This window comes from Hyposmocoma kahamanoa, unplaced genomic scaffold (assembly GCF_003589595.1).
Source record: "Hyposmocoma kahamanoa isolate Upper Pololo Valley unplaced genomic scaffold, ASM358959v1 263, whole genome shotgun sequence".
NCBI lineage: Eukaryota > Metazoa > Arthropoda > Insecta > Lepidoptera > Cosmopterigidae > Hyposmocoma > Hyposmocoma kahamanoa.
Window position 1 is genome coordinate 2,296,176 of NW_020653766.1, and position 19,730 is coordinate 2,315,905.

Consider the following 19,730-nt stretch of genomic DNA (forward strand, 5'->3'; position numbering starts at 1 on the left):
ATTTTTCAAATTTCAGTTTCTATAAATAAGTAAATACTAGACAACATTTTTAGATTTTCATAAAACCTTTACAATAACTCATAATCGCGTTCCAGGTACACAGCCTGTCACGGAGTCCAAAGCCAGCATATTTCAGCAGCTCGATGCTGCCTCCTCCTCCATTACCACCGATGGCAAGACCGGTCGCCATTATCAGATCTACAGGTATTTAATCTTTTGGGGATTTCAAGAATCGTGCTCATTCCTCCAATAACAGTAACCTACAACCTCCATGATTATATTTCTTTCAGCGAGCGAGCTAGGCGTCAGTGGAGGCACGTCACCGTCGTCTCCTGAAGTAAGGTCACCACCCACCTCACCGCGGAGGCGGTCGCCACTCACCTACCGCACCTCCGACTGTCACCCACCGATCAGCCATTTCAACCACTTTCATCCGCAGCCACAACAGGTATAAAGTTCCACGCGTGTCACTAAAATTAGATCTGAAATCAGAAATTTAACATCAATTGAGAATTTGTAACAGAAAGAAGATGGAAATTAATAATAATTGTTACTGTTTTACAAAAAAAACCGACCTCAAAAGTGGAATTACATCTGTTCGCCAAGTTTTATTGAAATCTATTACCGGAAAGAAGTTTCATCCCCTAGTTTGCCACCCTTAGAGGTGGAATATTTTCTTCAAATTTAAATGGGAAAAATACTGAGGTTTCTAACAAACAAGGAATAATAGAAAACGGTTCACAAATCGCGTAACATACACACACAAAAAATACCGTCGAGTTGAGAACCTCCTTTTCTTTTTGAAGTCGGTTAACACAATTAATAATGTGAGACCATCACGCCGATTGCGTGGTCTTAAATTAGGAAATTCCGTGTACTATGAGTACCAGAGAAACGGGTTTCACACTGCGGAACTACCCAGAATACCCAGAAATAAATCAGGAAAGTTCATTTCCCAAATGGGACTGCCTCATTCAGCGTCTATTGAAGTCCTCAATTAATATCAGAAAAAACAATTATACTAACTGCTTCCGTCGCCGAACATGCTTGCTGGATTGCCACGCAGAGGTCCCGGGTTCGATTCCCGAGCTGGGAGAAATATCTCTATGGCCTTTTGTATTCTTGTTTATGGCACCCGCGAGACGGATTCTCTAGTACGGGGCCATGAGTGTTATTATTATTATAAAAAAATATAAGACAACAAAAGCAAGCCATCACATATCTCAACCGAGAAGTGAAAATAGGATAATAGTAATCGGTTAACAGATTCTTCTCGGCCATTAAATTTTGGCCATAATGTGCTAAAGAAAGAAAGAATACCCGCCAGTGTCCTTAAAAATCTATGTAATAAGCGCCATCTAGTTGATTTGTTTGTTATCACTAGAAATTAGAGTATTCATCGCGACATCTGGTATGCCAATAGGTACTAAACATCCCAGTACGCTGCCTTGTACCGCGATTACCAACCCCTTGAATTATTGGTCCATGCTGACACAAAGATATACTAAGAAAAACTCCTTCGATCTGTTTAGATCTTTACGTGCTGGTTTTTAACGGCTTTTTGAGACCCAAGAGAAACTTATATAATGTACTATTTTCAGGTTTTCAGCTATGGCTCCCTCGGCAGCGTGGGTCTGGGCGGCGGGGTGTCAGCGGCGGGCGGCGGGGCAGTGATGGCTGGAGGCGGCACCATCTCACCACCGGGAGGTCTCGGGCTGTATGCGCCCAGGGCACCAGCTAGAGCTCCTCCTAGGTAAATTCTTCGCATAGCTCCTTAGGGTTGTCACGTGCTTGAATATTACAGTTATTTAAGTTAAACAAACAAGTCGTGCGCCTGATGGTAGTAGCTACGCGCCTGCCCATAACAGTTGTAGTGCCACTTAGAATTTTAAATCGCAAACCACAGCCAATTTTGAATTTCAACCAGAATCTTATTGTAGAAGCGTATAATTGTTTTTTTGATATTAATTATTTAATTGAGGACTTCGAAGACGCTGAATGAGGCAGTCCCATTTGGGAAAAGAACTTTCCTGAAATATTTCTGGGTATTCTGGGAAACCCGTTTCTCTGGTACTACATAGTACATAGTACACGAAATTTCCTAATTTAAGACCACGCTATCGGTGTGATGGTCTAGCATAACATTATTAATTTTATTAACCGACTTCTTGTGACTTTGTGAAGATGACAGCCAAAAACAACTAGTTTATTTTTAATATATTCATCTTAACATGAATTACATTTTCATAAATCTACTGTGTGTGTAATGTTTATCTTTCAAAGACACTCTAGGGCCCAGATTGTTAATGTTGTGTTGTGCATACATGCAAAACTCGTTGTTACGTTGTTTTGTCTTATTATTCTATGACATTAATTCGAATGCAATTTTCGAGAGCGAAATTCCCGGGAATAAAGCCCTAATATAAAATAATATAAACCGAAATTAAAGAAGACGCGTCTACGGCTACAGCGGAGGATACCTGCCCGACAACATCGTCACGATAACCACGCTGCGACAAAGAAGAAACAGCTCGAGATAATTCGAGCAGATATTACAATGAATAACACTTCTGCTTCAGATGGAACGCCCCTTTCTCGACTTTAGAAGAAGAGTTCAACATAATGACGGCACCGGGTGGACCTGATCATGTCGTCCTGCTCGATGATGGTAAGATTCTTTTATTAAAGAATTTCCTGGTATTTTTAGTTCCAGTCTGTTACCACGATACAAGTCTGTAGGTGAGATGTAAAGGTACAAAAAATACATGTACGTTAACCGTACATTACAATGCGTAATAACATAATAAAAAAAATAAGGTGACGCGGCTATATAGCATGACACAGGTAAATTGGAATTTATAAAACATTGTTTTAGAATCACGCAATGGTAAAAGACATTAAGTCTTATCATTATTTATTATATTTTGATGAAAATGAAGCAAAGTCGAAATAAAATAATGTTTGCATATGTCACACTGTATGATGAGAAGACAGAAGGGCGAACCTGTGAAATAAAAGAAACAAACATTTAGCACTTAGAGTCTGCTCTAAACAAAATAGTAGGCTCTTTTGCGTTCACTTTTAAATATTTATTTGACCTTAAGATTGATTTTAAATGTCTAATTATGAGCCCCATTCTCTTTAAAACACTCTGCTGTAAAGCCTACTATGTGGCACATAGGGAAGGTTCTTTACCTTTCGCTTCTTTTTGTTATTATGCAGGTACTTCGAAACTGTTGCACACGTTTTTTTATATTACGTGCCTATTCCGATTTTTGACAACACTTGCGGCTATAATATCGATTTTACTTAAAAAGATAATTATAGAACAGTAAAGAGAAAAAATTTCGACAGACACCTTTATTTTCCAGACCGCTTCTTCCAATCCAGCGTCATAACATCTGAAGCGACGGCGATGGACACATCGGCCTCTGTCGGTCAGTCAGTCGTCGAGCCGTCAGACGACATCGCCCCCGACAAACCAGCCCCCGATTTGCGATCGCCGTGATCCACGCCCCTCGCGTCCTGCGCGAACGAAACGACAGCTTCATCTAACTCACATGTTTCAAATATCAACTCACAGGTCTCAAATATCGACTCACAGGTTTCAAGTAGCAACTCACAGGTTTCAAGTAATAACTCGCAAGTCGCAAGTTACAACTCTCATGTTTCGAGTTACAACTCGCAAGTTTCGAGTTATAGTTCTCACATTTTGAGTCCAAACTCTCATGTTTTGAGTGTACCGAGTATGTCGCACTCAGATACTGTCTTGAGTCTGACAGGGTCTCAGATTTTGAGTCCGAATTCTCATGTTTCGAGTATGAACTTGTCAAATTCAACTGTTTTGAGGTGGACACCGGCACCGTTGCCTCATTGGCGGCCAGTGACACATCGGACTGTTTAATATTGTTTGCTTTTTATATATTATGAAGAGCACGTTTGGTTTTGCCATTAAAAATGGCATGCTATGATTTTCGTTTAAAAACAATTTAACGGAAAAAAAAATTGAATACTTACCAAGTTATTAAATTGCTTTAGGTTTTGCTGTTATGGTAAATTTCAGAATAATAAGAAAAACATTCGGAAATCTTTTTTTTGTGACATTTCGGTCAGCTAAGAGACTTGGATTTTTTTTGTTTATTCAAAACAATAATAATTTCGTTCGTTCAAGACGATGGCGATCGTACGGGGCAATGTAAATAAAATTGAAAACTAAACGCGACAGAAGTTGTAGAAGAAAGTCTAGATTTAATCATTTTTCAACTACGCTTATCCTCTGTGCAAATCTTAACGAAGTGACATTGGCGCGGGGCGCAGTCGAAAATTCATTTCAGTGCCACCTGGTGATGGAAAAGGGTAGTTAACGGCTAGCCGTTTTCAAGGACAATTTACTGCAAAATTAACGTCGTTACAAATCGGTAATGTTATTAAAAGACACAGAGGGTCAGTGTAGCTTTCCTTAAATACTCGTTAAGGCAAACAGAAATACAATACTCCAACGGTACTTATGTAAAAAAGTAATAAAGGTAAAAAAAACAACATATTATATTCTAATATTTTTATAGAATACAAATCGAGTATGATATGATCAAGCCTTCCAGTAATTTAGTGAAATGTTAATATGAGATGCAGCTTCAAAATTGTTTTGCTAAGCTGTAAGACAGTCTGTATGCTTTCATGAGGTGATTTACCACAATGATGAGTATTTACTCTTTCTCTCTCTCTCACATTCATACAGTAGAAAAGGGATGTAACCGTCTGTGTTGGTGGAAGTCACTTCATGAAAATGTACATTTATAGGAATGCGATTTATGAAAAACAAAATGCTTCCATTACTATCGTCACAACTCGATTGGTTGACGTAAGTGTGATATTATAAGTTGTTTTTGTTTCATTGTTGTGTGTTTTTGTATTGAAATAATAGAATAAGCGAATGTAGTTTACATTTTTTAATTTATTGAACGAATATTTAAGAAAGACGAGCCTTGCTTAAGAGATTAGTTTAGATTATAATTAGTAGCCATGAGATTAGGAATTGTTGTTGGATTTTCAATTCAGGTTTCGCGTAGTAATATTTCAGGCTAAATATGGAAAAAATATGTAACTGATCAAAAATGTTCGTATTTATTTTGTTTCAAAATTCAGCAGGAGAATTGTACTATGTTTTGATCTCAATATAATGTTTAAAACGTCAATTATATAAATATGAATTGAAAGACAACAACTGTTTCAAGTAAAACTTGGTTCTAATAGAATAACACAAATAGGTTCACAAACGACGACAAATGAGCCATTTCAAAATTGTATTAGAACAAAGTTTTGCTGTAGTTCGACAAATGTCGCGGGTCATTTTATAGGTGCCTTTCATAAAAAAAACGTATAATAAACTTATATAATAGGGACTTGTACATTGTAGTGTTCTTTAAAATCCATCCGCTCACACCTGTAACATGGACAGTTAATAATTAAATTAAGATTTAGTTTTGTAACCAAGAAGTTACAAAAGAAGACATGAATTTTCACACAAGATATTTTGAATAATGCTGTTAAATAAAGCCTTCAAGATACCAACGAAGTAGACGGTGTCTGTACCGTATTGTGTTACTCAGAAATGTGTAGTTATGAGATGTAGTCGTAAATTCATCATTTTGACGAAAATAAATTATCACCAGCTTAACACAGATAACTTAAAATTCTGAATCCAAGTACGTAATAATTTTTCAAAATTGTAAAGCTAATAAGAATTTTGTGATCAACGACTTGGAAAAAAGCACCTAAAATGGTATTCTATGACCACCTTTTGTAGTTTCCGATTATGAAGATAAGGATAGTGCTACATTCGTCAACCTCACATGCTTTAAATACATACTGAATCTAAGACATGTAGCGCATTAGGTTCAATTTATATTGCAGCGAAATAAAATGCATAATGAAGTTTATACCTAACTTACAAACTAAATACTGCGCGAAAGTTCTCCAGAAGACGCGCCACCTGTTTTTTTGGCTCGTATCCAGTTTGTACCTAACACAATTAGTATAAAGGTTATTATGTTAAGGCTACAAAAACTTGCTTCTTTTCGGCGGTAATGTAAACTGCGCCTTAGAAGTAAGTGCTTTAAGTGATCTTTTGGTTACAAAACAGTATTTATAATAATAATCCTTTAAACTTAAATCCTAATGCATAAGAATCTCTTTCATCAGTACAGCGTTTGATTTGCAACCCAGTGGCCATACGAGACAAGCTAGTCATTAGTATTACAATTGTAAATTTAAAATTACATTAAATGAAAATAAAAAAATATTTACAATTTCTCCTTACATTTATTAGTAAGGAGTCAAAACTAAATATTGTGGCCAAATTACAATTAATAAAATTTAAATATATATACACGATTTTTAATAGAATTTAGCCTTATATAAGTACATTAAGTTGACGATTTGTATTTTGAATTTAAGGTGACAATGACGGCAAAGGAAGACAATTGAAGGTAGACACGGAATCATCTTCGTGTGTGTGTATCTCAAGTGCGTTCACCTCTTGTGTGATTCATTAACTTTAAAGAATTTTCGATCTAATAACAACCCAGTCACGTCCTCGAATGGAAAGACAAAAATTATATTTGGAATTTTACAATACACACACCAAAGTCACAACTGTTTATTATGGATTCTTTCAAGCTTCTAAAAGCAAGCCTTAGTTCATTTTATAGAGATTATAATTTCTCATAAAGTCAATGCCTTTTTAAACAAAGTAGGAAGATAGTAAGTAGGAAACGTAGCAATAAATGACGAGCAATAAGTAAAATTAATTATTAATATTAAACAAACAGCTTTAGGAAAGCTAGAATTGGTACTGAAATTACGTAGTTTCCTATATTCATAACGATTGACTTGCAAACTATTTTTTCTATAGACAATCTGGCAAACAGACTGTAACAATAAATAAATTAATAATAGGAAAACGGTTTGGTACAATTGGTAGCTGTTTTCACAGATAATAACTATAATGTTAGAATTTATTACAGCTGGTATAGTTCAATTAGGCAGAAGAGCAGAAATTAGTCAATTGCTAGCTATAGACATTATAGAAAAATATAAAACAGATAAAGAAATAAAATAGTAATGTCACTTAAGGCTTGTTGATCGCAACGGTTCGGAAACCTATTCAATTTCGTCGAATAATAACCGAAAGAGGTAACCTTGTAACGTGGTAAGGCAATATTAAAATAGGTGACGAATTTAAAAGCTCATTGGTGCCGAAAATTCTAGACTGTGATTCAATTGTTCATTATGAACGTGTCTTATATTGAAATAGTTGTTTTTGTATGATTGGCAAATGCACAGTTAGTGTTATTGGAAGGAATTAAAACGCGCTATTGAAAATTGACAGACGGAGACATGTTGTATGAAATGCATTTGTTATTATTATTGTAATAAAGGATGTATTCGTAAATTGGAAGCTAAGAGTTAACTTTTTTGGACAGCGTTAGTAGTTTTGGTAGTATTATATTCATAGCTTTGCAATAGATCGTGTTAGTAACATGTACACCATCAGAAAAGTTGTATATGTTGCTAACATTGAGTTATTTTCCTTTAAATAGCACCATTGTTACGATATGGAGAATAATTGAAAGCCTAAACATTATGTGCCTTAGATACAACAATATTGTATGATATTTATGATGCGTTCTATACAACGTGCTAACTAGAAATAAATAATAAACGTTATTTTGAATGCCTGGACTTCGAATCGTTATCTCCATTGTTAGAATTGATTTTCGCAAAGGCTTGTAAATCTATTAAACGATCACTATCACTTCCTACTTGTATGTATAATTTAAATTAAAGGAACTCACTCAATGTCAATGATGTGTTTTGTTAAAATTTAATTTCATTTTTTAATATTATCGTTTTCAGTTTGTTCAATCAAAGTTTAACTATATACGTAATATTAACTAATTATTTTGTTCTAATTAAATGTGTAATGTAATTTCTACCATTGTCTTTATTGACAGTTTTTTGCCACACGATAAATAAATTATACTTATTATATTTATCGAAATTTTTATATATAATTGGGCGTCCAGCAGTCTGGAACTTTATTTCGAATCCACTGTATGATTGTAATCCCTCATCTAATAATTATATTACAATTAAGTAACGCTTCTATGCGTAGTTTTGCTGAAATATTAATACGTCTACTATATTATATAATTTAGTACTTACATACATTTAACCCATTTAAGTATCTACTATATACTTTACTGTATATCTTAATCTATGCAATTTGAATTAGGCATGCTTTTTTATTTCAAAACAAGGTGTAGACAATATTATTTTCTCGCATGGCTTCTTCGATATCTATTCGTACTTCAAAACCACGTATGTTCTGTATAACAAAAAATAGCACATTGGGACAATTAATTTCTATCTGATCATTATAATTGTTGAAAGAAAAAAGTAATAATGAAACTCAAATCCGTCGTAATGTTAAGTTTTGTGAATTTCTCAGATTGAACTAACAATACGTAAATAGAAATAATCGTAAGCATAATTAGTTATCCAATAAAAAAAATACTCCTAGTTCTGAATTTCTTGTGCAATTATAACTGTTTTTAGGCGAATTTATTAATTATTTTTAGCATATTATTATTATTGTAATTGTGTCCACGACCATGTCTGTAAATATGTTCTTTATTTTTTATTATAATTCATTTAGTATGTGAATTTTACGTTACTTAATTATGTTTGTCATTAGTCTGAATTCATGTCGTTTATTGCTTTTCAAATTTCCCATATTACTTTAAAGCCTTTTCAACTAAATAGTGTAACTTAGAACGCGTGAAAATACCAAAAAATACCGACATCCCTAAGGTTTTGGGTTACACAATTTGGTTAACAGACATAAACTAAAGATAGACTTGTAAAAATGTTATAACATGTATTTTTAACCTATACATAGTAAGATATTTATAGAATTTTAGTCGTTTAATTATTTCGAACGACTTGTTATAAAGAAAATTGGTGCTTAAAGCTTAAACAAATACGAAACGGCTCGTGTCGGGTGTACTACTGTACTGTCTTGGAGGGTCAGAGCATTAGCATGCGTTGTTATGCTTGCGTTTCACATCGAATTATTTATTTAGAATACACCCCCAATTGCATAATAAAAAGGCATATTTTAGGCAAGCACATTTACTCGACTACATCATAACTTTGCTCACTAGGCAAGATTGTAGTCAGTCATTGCGAAATTGCTTTATCATTAAATTAAAAAGCGTGAACAAAACCTTTTTCGTAAAAAAATATTAATGCCGCTGTTACAAAGACACTGCGTACGGCACAATTATTGTAATTCGCACAAAATGTTACCGTAGTTCTATTTTCACAAAATCTCTCGGCAATTCTTAAAGCACAAAGTTACTGAAATGGAAAAAAGTTAAAAGGTAATTTAATCAGCCATGATTTGATTTTAGTCAGATTTCACTTTCTATTCAATAATTTAATTTTCTGACATGTTTTTGCGAGAGATCGTTACATTTTTACGGTGGCCATTTCGAAACTTTCCTTATTTAAACATCAAAACAAAACAATAAAGTTTGTAGTTCTGAATGCAAATTATTATTGATGATAAATCTAATAATTACTATACATGGAAATTTGTATTCGGGTGCATTCGAAATTCCGAAGATTGCCTGTAGATTTTAAAATAATTGTACTGTAAAATCCTTTCTATTGCTGTTGCAACTAAGTATCTCTTCATTCTTAGCCATAAGGTCGTAATTAGCTTTCTTACTACATCATGATTTTAAAAAGAAAGTCATACCGTGGTAAAACACAAGTAAGAGCGGTGTTGCACGATGCTTGCGATGGCGGCGTTGCGTTGTGACGTGTTGCATTTAAACGGCGCGCCAACGTAAGCAACTTAAAATTTGGCATACGTTTTTGCAACGCTATTATGTCAACGGCTTTTCAACGCACTATGTGGCATGTCGTTCTGATTTATATGTAGTACAACGCAGTTATGACGACGCAACGCCCGAGTGGCATCTCCCATGGCGTTGCGACGGCGCAACGTCCGCGTGGCATCGCTCTATCTAGTGACAAACGTATAGTAAATTACCTGGACAACTTAAATTCTATATGGTTAGGTTGTTTGCTAAATATTCCTATAAATAAACAATTCGATGTGTAACTTCGAGCAGTTATAATAAAGTAGGTGTAAACTTTGCTCAATAAAGATGAAAACTGAAAGTGTTACAGTTGATGCAATACAAACAAACAAACGTACAAGTCGTGTTTTATTTTATATATACCCGATTATCCTGCTTATTGTTTTTTTAATACTGTTATTTAGTTATTGAACACTGGCGCACTATAAGTTTCCGGAATAAATAACCAAAAAAATACTATAAATGCTCAGAAATGAATTTATTGTTTCTCAAAATGTTCTCCGTTAGCGTTTATGCACTTTTTCATACGAATGAACCAATTTTGAAAACATTTATGCCACTCCTCCGTGACAATCTTAGAAACATATTTTTCATACTCTTCGACAGCCTCTCTAGGTGATGAACATCGTTGACCGCGTAACTGGTTCTTAATTTTTGGAAATAAATAAAAGTCACAAGGTGCCAGGTCGGGACTGTACGCGAGTTGGCTCATAAGGTCAACGTTATTCACCTTCAAAAATTCATTTGTCTGTCTGGCCGTGTGAGAACTGGCATTATCCGGGCGCAAGATGATACGGCGTTTACGGTTATTTTTACGGAGTTTGTCAATAACTTCCAGCAAACAAATGGTCGTGTACCAATCACTATTCACGGTACAACGATTCTCCAAAGCAACAGTAGCCACGTATCCAGTTTTATTAATTTTAAGGCTTAAAGGCACTTTGCACGCGCGCCACTTTGGTTGGTTTCGGCTCATCTTGAAAGACCGATACGCTCGATTGCTGCTTTGTTTTGGGATTGTAACTATAAATCCATGTTTCGTTACCTGTTACTATATCCCACAGCAAATTTGACGCCCATTCGTTGAATCTGGTAAGCATGGCATTGCACTAAGTGACGAGATCCTTTTTGAGCCTCAGTCAAATTGTGTGGTATCCACCGAGAGCACGGCTTTTTCACACCTAAATGTTTGTGTAGTATTGATTGTATTTGACTCATGCCTATGCCTAGAGATGCTCGAATCACATGGTATGTCACATGATTGTCTGTATTAATTACACGGCGCACAGCATCGATGTTTTTATTGTTCACAGCAGTGGACGGGCGACCATCACGAAATTCGTCACTGAGGTTCACACGACCGCGTTTGAATTCTGCAAACTAGCTATAAATAGTCGTCTTGTATGGTGCTTCATCACCAAAAGCAGTTTGAAGCCGAGCGAAGCTTCGCTGAGCTGTTAAATTACACTTAAAGTTGTAGAAAATCATACTACGAAAATTTTTACGAGTTAAATCCATGGTGATGTAGACAACCAATTTCTAAAATGACGCCACAATGTAAAAACAAGTGACAGTCAGATGAAACAAACTGTAATCTACAGCTAAAGAGTTCCATTTTCAAATGTTGTAACTACTTTTTAAATATTTTTTATGTAAGTGGCCAGTTCTCGAAACTTATAGTGCGCCCTATGTATAAAGCCTTCGGCCTAGTTTGAAGAAACTCATAATGTATACTAATAATAATTATAACTTTTTTACCGACTCCAAAAGAAGGAGGAGGTTCTCAATTTGACTCCGGAAGTTTGTGAACCGATTTTGATGATTCTTTTTTTGCAGGGAAGAGGATACCTCGGTAGTTAAATTTAATGAAAACATTCCGTCCTCAAATGGTCGTGGAATTACACAAAAATTGCCAAGTTTTATTGGAATTGGTTATTGGAAAGTGCGCGAAATCGGATTCATCCCCTAGTTTGCCACCCTTAGAGGCGGAATATTTACTTCAAATTCGAATTTGAAAGGGTGTACTCTCGTGGTGGTCCCTGAACCCAATGGATGCTGTTCCGTGCACAAATTAAAATATTATACATAAGGAGATTTACGATCAATATTTCTTTGTATACGTTTAGTCGGATCAAAACATCGATGTGTAATTTTTTTGAAAAAGTATAATTAATAATATTTAAATTTTTATTGAATTGATATTCAATTATTTTTTGTGAAATTACTCCACTAGTTTGTTACAATCGAACACTCAAAAAAATATTTCGATCCGGCCGGATTCGGAACAGGTATTACCTGACTAGTATAATACAAGGCCTCGCTCCGATACTTCTCCGCTTCTGCAATAAAGTACTATTAATTATATAATTATTAATCGGCGATCCGGCTAGATTCGAACCTTCTAGCATAACGTGTTAGATGATAAAATACACTTTGTACATATAATATAAATAAAATACACGTTGTGTAATTAGATGTTTTGCTGTTTTTTCCACACCACAGAAAGGAACCACCCTCATTGTTAGAGATATTATCTTCATTACAATAAATATACAATATTTTTGGAATATACGTACACACAGGTCAGTTACCGGCGCTGTACTATTTCAGTTTTCTAATTTGTGATTTCAGCGCAAACGAGAGTTGATATTTAAAAGTGATATAAGGTCTATTTACCTGATGAGTTGCCAGGGATGGATGGCCCTTATTCCGCCACTATTTCTGGTTATATACTTGATGATCTGCTTACATAGCTCTTTTGTTAGTATATTATAAGTTTAGAGCACTGAAAAAAAAATGGAGTTCCATAAATGACAAACCTTGTGGGTACTTTTTTTAAACGTGAAGAAAACATTTACGTTCGAGAAAAAAAAACAGTTTTTTAACAACTTAAAAAGGAAAAGGAAGGTAAAAATAAAACGCAAAACCATTTGAGACCAATAAAAAAATATTGGTAATGGCGGTCATTTGTCAGTGTTGTTGAATTATTGAAATTGAAGGTAATGGAATTAAGCTCATGGATAGATAGTGAATTAATAACATTGTACAAATAATGTTTACATAAAGGTTAATAGGACGGTAATTGATTTTTTTAAAGTGGTTCTTTCCATCAAACCGCTGAATGGAAATAATTTGACGTAACAGGTATTTTTAAATCGATTTTATTCAAGGGAAACAAACCGATACCTCACACGTAAGTTGTTGTACATTGACTTACAAATAAATGGACGACGGGTCTAATACACAAACCACGAAAAAAATGTCCCAAGTCAACCTATTTAAACGTAGTGACATGTAAAGGAATATGAAAAAGCTAAAACGTTGAATTTAAATTGTAATGTCATCGTAGTACTGTCTAAATTTGCTTGCTTCGCTGTCAGTCGAACAAACGAAGACTAAAGCGTGAATGACGCTCTGTATACGATTTTAACGCCCTATAAGTTGGGACACTTTTTAGCGCGGACCCGACGTCCATATAATTGTAAGTCAAAATACCATTTTTTGGTTTTTCATTTAAACATCGTCGGGGACAGCGCAAATCCGCGTATGTAGTATTTGTAAAAAGCGCGTATCTGCCGAAACCAAATTTCACAGGAGAGGAATTTAACGTTAATTTATGTTGTCTACGGACTGATAATAATTAGATTCCCGTGAATTACGCTAATTTGGTTGCCACTACATTTAAGCGGATTAGATATGGCGACTACATTACCGAAAAGGAAACTCGTAATCAAATGCTACTTACGCGTAATTGCACTGTTCCCGACATTTTAGGTTCCTTGTTTGAAACTAAACACTAAGGGCTTTCTCTAGTTTTAAATAAATTTTATAAAGGTTATATTCAAGTTACAAACTAAAAAATGGTATTTTCACATACAAGAACTTACGTAAGAGATATCGAACGTAAAACAAATTTAAGAGATACCAAAAATGGATTTAGAACAGACCTACTGCTGGTGAAATTACTGGCACATGGGACTTGTTAAGTCTCAGGGTAACGGGCGCAGTGGTAGTGCCCTTAAAATCTTTGTGATTTAAAGCTCTGAGTGGCACTGCAAAGTGTATAATAAAAGACACTAAGTTAAACAAAATAAAATTGGACGTTGTTAAGTAAAAATGATCCCATCCACAAAATTATCAAAAAATGTGTACCAAACGGTTCCTAAAGTCTAACCTCTTAGATCAGCAAAAACATCCAACATATAAACATAAATAAATATCTCTGGAGCTACATGACATTACAAGTTTTGAAAATAAAACAAGAGTGAGAAACATTTTTAAACTTCAAACTGCCATATTTCGAAAGTGACTTGGATTCTTTTTGTCTAACTACGTCCAATTTACCAAGCAAGTTCGGTAGTTGTAGCTTGATCAATTTATTATCTTAGCGAAGGAGTGAGTGAAGACAAGACTCTGGAAGCCCTAACACAACGCCTTGGTGACACGATAATTTCGCTTAAATTCATCGTCGTTCATAGCAAGGGCTTTATCGGCGTACCGAGCAATCCTACGCAAATTACGCGTTTCTTGCAAATCCTTCGTTTGTGCGTCACTAAGTATAACGTTTTGCAACACCAAATGAGCCATTTTATGCAATTTTTCACTAATAAAAATTAAACTTAATTCTAACAAAGTTACTCTTTCGCTATTATGACAATATCCAATAATAACACAACTTCAACGCGATATGGAGCTGTCAAAGTGGCTTCAAGAGTAACGTTCGAACCCAATCTCAATGAAATTTAGTTCACTCAATATCCGCACCAATGTGGCGCTAGTGTTGAATTCAAGAGTGCCAATTGACGTTTTTTGCATTGAGATTGGGATCGTTTATTGGGATTGTGATTCGAGAGTAAGCCTACAGGTCGTTGCAAATGGTGTGTTGATTACAGAAAGTCGAAATACGCTACAACGAGATGGTAAACAACATCAACAAAGATAAGTAAATCGTGTGTTCCACATTTGCTAGTCATTTTGTGAGGGCGGGGTGGTTCTATTCAATATATTGTACGAGGACTGGGGTTTCTAAGTTATGCAAGTGAATAAAAATATCGCACGTCGAAGAAGGTAGAAAAGTAGCAGTAGAACTTCTTGTGAAAGGGTTTGTTCACCTTACATATTTCTGCGAGCATTACTGCGTTCCGGTTTTGAAAGCTATGGGTGCTTGTGAAATTACAGGCATAAAGGACTTGTCAACTTATGTGTCAGGGTAACGGGCGCAGTGGTAATGCCCCTAAGATCTTTGCGATTTAAAGCTCTGAGTGCCACTGCAACTGTTATTTCTAATTTCTATAGGACTTGGTCGTCCTGTCACACATGAACACATGGACTAATAAATAAGCAATTGTTAACCACATTATAGTTTGTCACAAACACACTAGTAAAAGTGAATAGCATCGAGTATATAACCAGAAATAGAGACGAAATGTCATTTAATTTGTTTGAAAAATATTCTGTCATCATTACTATGACAACTGCGCTCCGATTGGCTAGCCCGAGTTCGAAACAATTGACGGGTGTCGTCAATGGCAGTCGTTAACTGTTTCACTTCAAATCGACCTTACTTCGACTTACTTTATACTGGTCGTAATTCGATCGCTGAGCTCGGCAAATAATTTTATTTGCACTCTACCTTATATTTGTTTGTATTAAATTATAACAAATCAAAATATGAAAAGAATTAATAGGTTATAAGTGATCAATTACAATGATTCACACTACAATCCTAGTTTTACGATTACGTCTTGTAATTACCGTACTTAAGCATTTATGATGTAATAAGAAATATTTGTAAAGATGTGTATAAAATTTGATGTTGTAATGTGTAATTTAGTGTTTACATATGTAACTTGCTTACTTAAATAAATCATTTTAAAAACAAAAACAACTTCAAATCGACCAGTTAACTTGAGCTTTGTATAATGGACGAAAATTGCAAAATTACATATTTAATATTTAATTACAGATGAAATGTGATTCCGTTTGTTTTGTAATTAGATGTTTTGCTGTTTTTCCCACACCACCAAATAGAACAGCACGACATTGTTAGAGATATTATCTTTATTACAATAATTACAGAATGTTTTTTGGAATATACGGAGACGTACGCACAGGTCAGTAGTTGGCCTGTCTACATTTCAGTTCAAACGAGAGTTGATATTTATAAGAGCTATATCGCTAATGTGTTACCAGGAATATATGGCCCTTATTTCGTCTCTATTTCTGGTTACATACTCGATGGTAAATAGTGATGAGAAGAAGAACATCACAAAATAAAAAAGAAATGTTACTTATATACGGTTTAGTTGTTTTATTCATTGTAACCTTTTAACTGCGAATGACGTAAAAGATAACCTGTTGTTTCAAAGGCTTTTCATCCGTGTGAGCTGCCTAGCCCGCATTACTTTGCCGTGGTATCTTCGCAGTTCATGGCCTTACTTATCTGTGTACGTGTGACACGTATGAAACAACACTACCTCAAATTTAAAACAGTTTTTGGTACTGTTTTTTCCATTGGAAAAGGCAAAGGCACTAATGGGCCTTACAGCCAAGACTGAGAGTAATTTCTTTCTTGGATTCCATTACAAAATATCTTCGATAGTGCTTGTTACGAAATGATATAAAATTGTATAACATTTTTGATTTTTCAGGAGACCTGGTAAAGAAAGCGAGATGTTTTCAGGAGTTTCAGTTCAAGGAGGTTATCAATGAGGATTATTCCAGTGATAGCAAAAAATGGTTACAGTGAGCGCACGACGGCGAGGAGATCATGTACATTCTATACAGGTGTTCTACACCAGTTCTTCCATCTGTCAATTATAATTTTATCGACCATATCACAAACGCGGTCTTTTTAGTTGTCAACCAAAATTCTATTGTCTATTGTACTCGCTACTGAGGGTCTACTTGACGAATAAGTAACACTCGACCGAATTAAAAAACAATGACAAGTATGGAGCTTGTTTCGCATCATGCATCTTTTAATTCGGTCGAGTATTGCTTATTGGACAGGAATTGCTTCGGACGGACAACGAGTACCTTACGATAACTCAGTTGTCAACCTATTCGATTTGATATCGCACGATTTCTTTTATTTTTTATTCACAACACCCGAATCGAACGTCAAACTGTCGTATTGAAAACCGAACCGAAATGACGTCACACCATTACTCGAACTTCTTGATCGGCAAAGGCTACAAGTTATCGAATGAAAGCTACCGAACGTCTTATTATTTACAAAGCAATAATGTAATATGGAAATCTCTTTTTATTTTAAATAAAGTCTGGATTCTGTTAAATTTTATTAATGTAAGACCAATGCGTTCCTATATTTTAGTCCTTTAAATTCTTTAAAACGTATATATTTTTTTATTTTGTTTCTTTATTTTATTTATTTATTTCAGGCCACATGGCCCACATAATATATACCTTAAGGACTAATATACATACAATATAATAAAACACCATTTCTAACTAATCTACACGAATTGCACTTGTCGGCGATGTGTGGTGCAATCTGGTGTCAGGTAACCGGCCGCGGAATCGCCGATATATGACACCTTTCGGTCAAAATTTTTTCTTCATGAAAGTCGACAGACGTTCGGTCGGTACTCTCACCACAAACGAATTGAAATTCACATCGTGGCGGGAGTCCATCAACCGCTCGACCCTCAGAGAGTATTTGGCTTTGTGTTGATGTACTCCACTATCTCCTCAGACTTCGTGGAGTAATGCAATCGCGACAGGTACAGCAGCGTGGTTTTTCTTTTTCTTATAATCTATTTCAATCAACTCCGTAAACGCTGTTGGTGAATGATATCGTATCCGAATCGGAATTTTACTCGGAATGTTCTGAAAACGATGTCCAATTCGGTTAAAATATCGAAGAGCTCTGAATCGGAGTCTTGAGCAGTGAGCAAAACGCCACACCAGCATATTGCTGTTATTGCTTTTTAAATAATAACACCACATCTGCAAAATGACAACTTCCCAGGAGAAAGGTGCAAAAATTTATGAATATTTTTTTAATGTATAAATGGGAGAATTATGAAATTCCACATTATATGATTTGTTTCATGTAATTCGTAATATTTTTATACTTTCACGTGTAAAAGCACTCTAGACATATGATCCCGTGTAATAATAATGATAAGCCCTGTACCAGCGAAATCCTGTGTAGCGGTATGTGCGGTGTGTGCGGTAGTATACAAATATACTATACAAATATTTCTCCCGGCCCGGGAATCGAACTTGGAACCTCTGCGTGGCAGTCCGGCGTGGTAACCGTTCGGCCACAGAGGCAGTTAATGTGGCTTTAAAATGGAAGGCAATCGATTAGACATCAATAAACTATGGACGTGTATTTTTAATTATAATTTTGGCATTTATTTATTTTATTTTTATGACCTTTTATTGTCTTTTTGACATGCCTATCCATGACAGTTGTAGTGCCACTCAGAGCTTTAAATCGCAAAGATTTTAGAGGCACTGCCACTGCGCCCGTCACCCTGAGACATAAGTTGACAAGTCCCATGTGCCTGTAATTTCACCAAGACCCTTCAAAACCGGAAAACAGTAATATTCACATTACTGCTTGGCGGCAGAAGTGGGTTAGGTGGCAGTAGTTCCTTGAACGAACTCTTTCACAAGAACCTCTACTGCTACTAAAACTTTTATTAAAATCGGTTAACGAAAAGAAGTTAAAATGTAATAAATGGAATTTATAAAACGCTCTCTAAGAGAGGCACGTGCCTAACACTGGCACATAATAGTAGTAATGGTGGTACAGAAATGTGAGTTAATAAAATGTTGTAGAAAAATCGCAACAACCAATGATATGGGTTTATTATTACGTGATATATATAGAACGTAATTTAAATTGACCAATGACATGAGTTTATGGAGCCATCAGATTAAAAAGATAATAAAAAATTACGAAACTTAAAACGTAATACAGTTGAACTATAAACAAAAATCTGTAATTAAAAAACCAGTACTTTTTGTCAGTTTTGTTTATTCATGACTTAGTTTGCCACCCTTGGCGGTGGTCTATTCTTCTAGTTTTAATAAGATCAAGACATTTTCTTCCCAACAAAAAAAAGAATTATCGAAATCGGTTTACAAATGTCGAAATAATCAAATAAAATAATGTCGAAAAAACATATTGAGAACCTCCTAATTTCTATTTATTCGGTTATGAGAATTCTATTCTTACATTGGCGTCGTAGTATATTTACGAATTTGTAATTTATGCTAAGAAGAATACCAATTTCAGGATAAATATTGTCAGATGTAACATTACGTATAAACTCAGCTGTTTTGGACAGTCATCTTCAATGACATAAATTCAAAATTTGCCATTTACAAGGTTTAAAAACTATCGAAAATCAAAAATCTTTTCACCAAAGATTATATATTATTATATTACAGACTCTGCGTACACATTTAGCTCTTCTAGCTACCAGTTCGATCTATGATATTTGAAATAAATACTGTAAATGATTAATTGTATACCAATGTTTATTTACAAAGAGAAATCTCTAGAGTTTCACCATTCTTCTCATGGAAAGCTGTCTTACGAATGAATAGTAGAGTTTAATAAATGCTGATGAAAATAAGGATATGAGTTTGAGTTATCTTGGATGATAAAAAACTCTGAGAGTGATCCGTTTGGCCGTCTCTATTTACGCTATTTGAAAATAAATGTAAACAAAAATCTATTTACAAAGAGAAATCTCTAGAATTAGTTACTTAATATTGTCAAGGGAATCTGCTTTA

At 35.0% G+C, this 19,730-nt stretch overlaps 1 protein-coding gene across 7 annotated transcripts in view; it reads left to right on the forward strand.

The window, feature by feature from the left end:
* The window catches only part of LOC113228966 (nuclear factor 1 B-type), an 87,488-nt gene extending 83,436 nt beyond the window's left edge, over window positions 1-4,052 (forward strand). For 6 of the 7 annotated variants that reach the window (XM_026462419.1, XM_026462418.1, XM_026462417.1 and 3 more), the window contains 5 exons: window positions 96-204; window positions 291-448; window positions 1,602-1,753; window positions 2,580-2,668; window positions 3,372-4,051. In XM_026462419.1, the coding sequence (XP_026318204.1) occupies window positions 96-204; window positions 291-448; window positions 1,602-1,753; window positions 2,580-2,668; window positions 3,372-3,508 (645 nt within the window). In that variant the 3' untranslated portion in view covers window positions 3,509-4,051. Of the gene's footprint in view, window positions 1-95; window positions 205-290; window positions 449-1,601; window positions 1,754-2,579; window positions 2,669-3,371 lie in introns of all 7 variants that reach the window. The other variant, XM_026462416.1, reaches the window with a different exon arrangement.
* The last annotated feature ends 15,678 nt before the right edge of the window (window positions 4,053-19,730 follow it).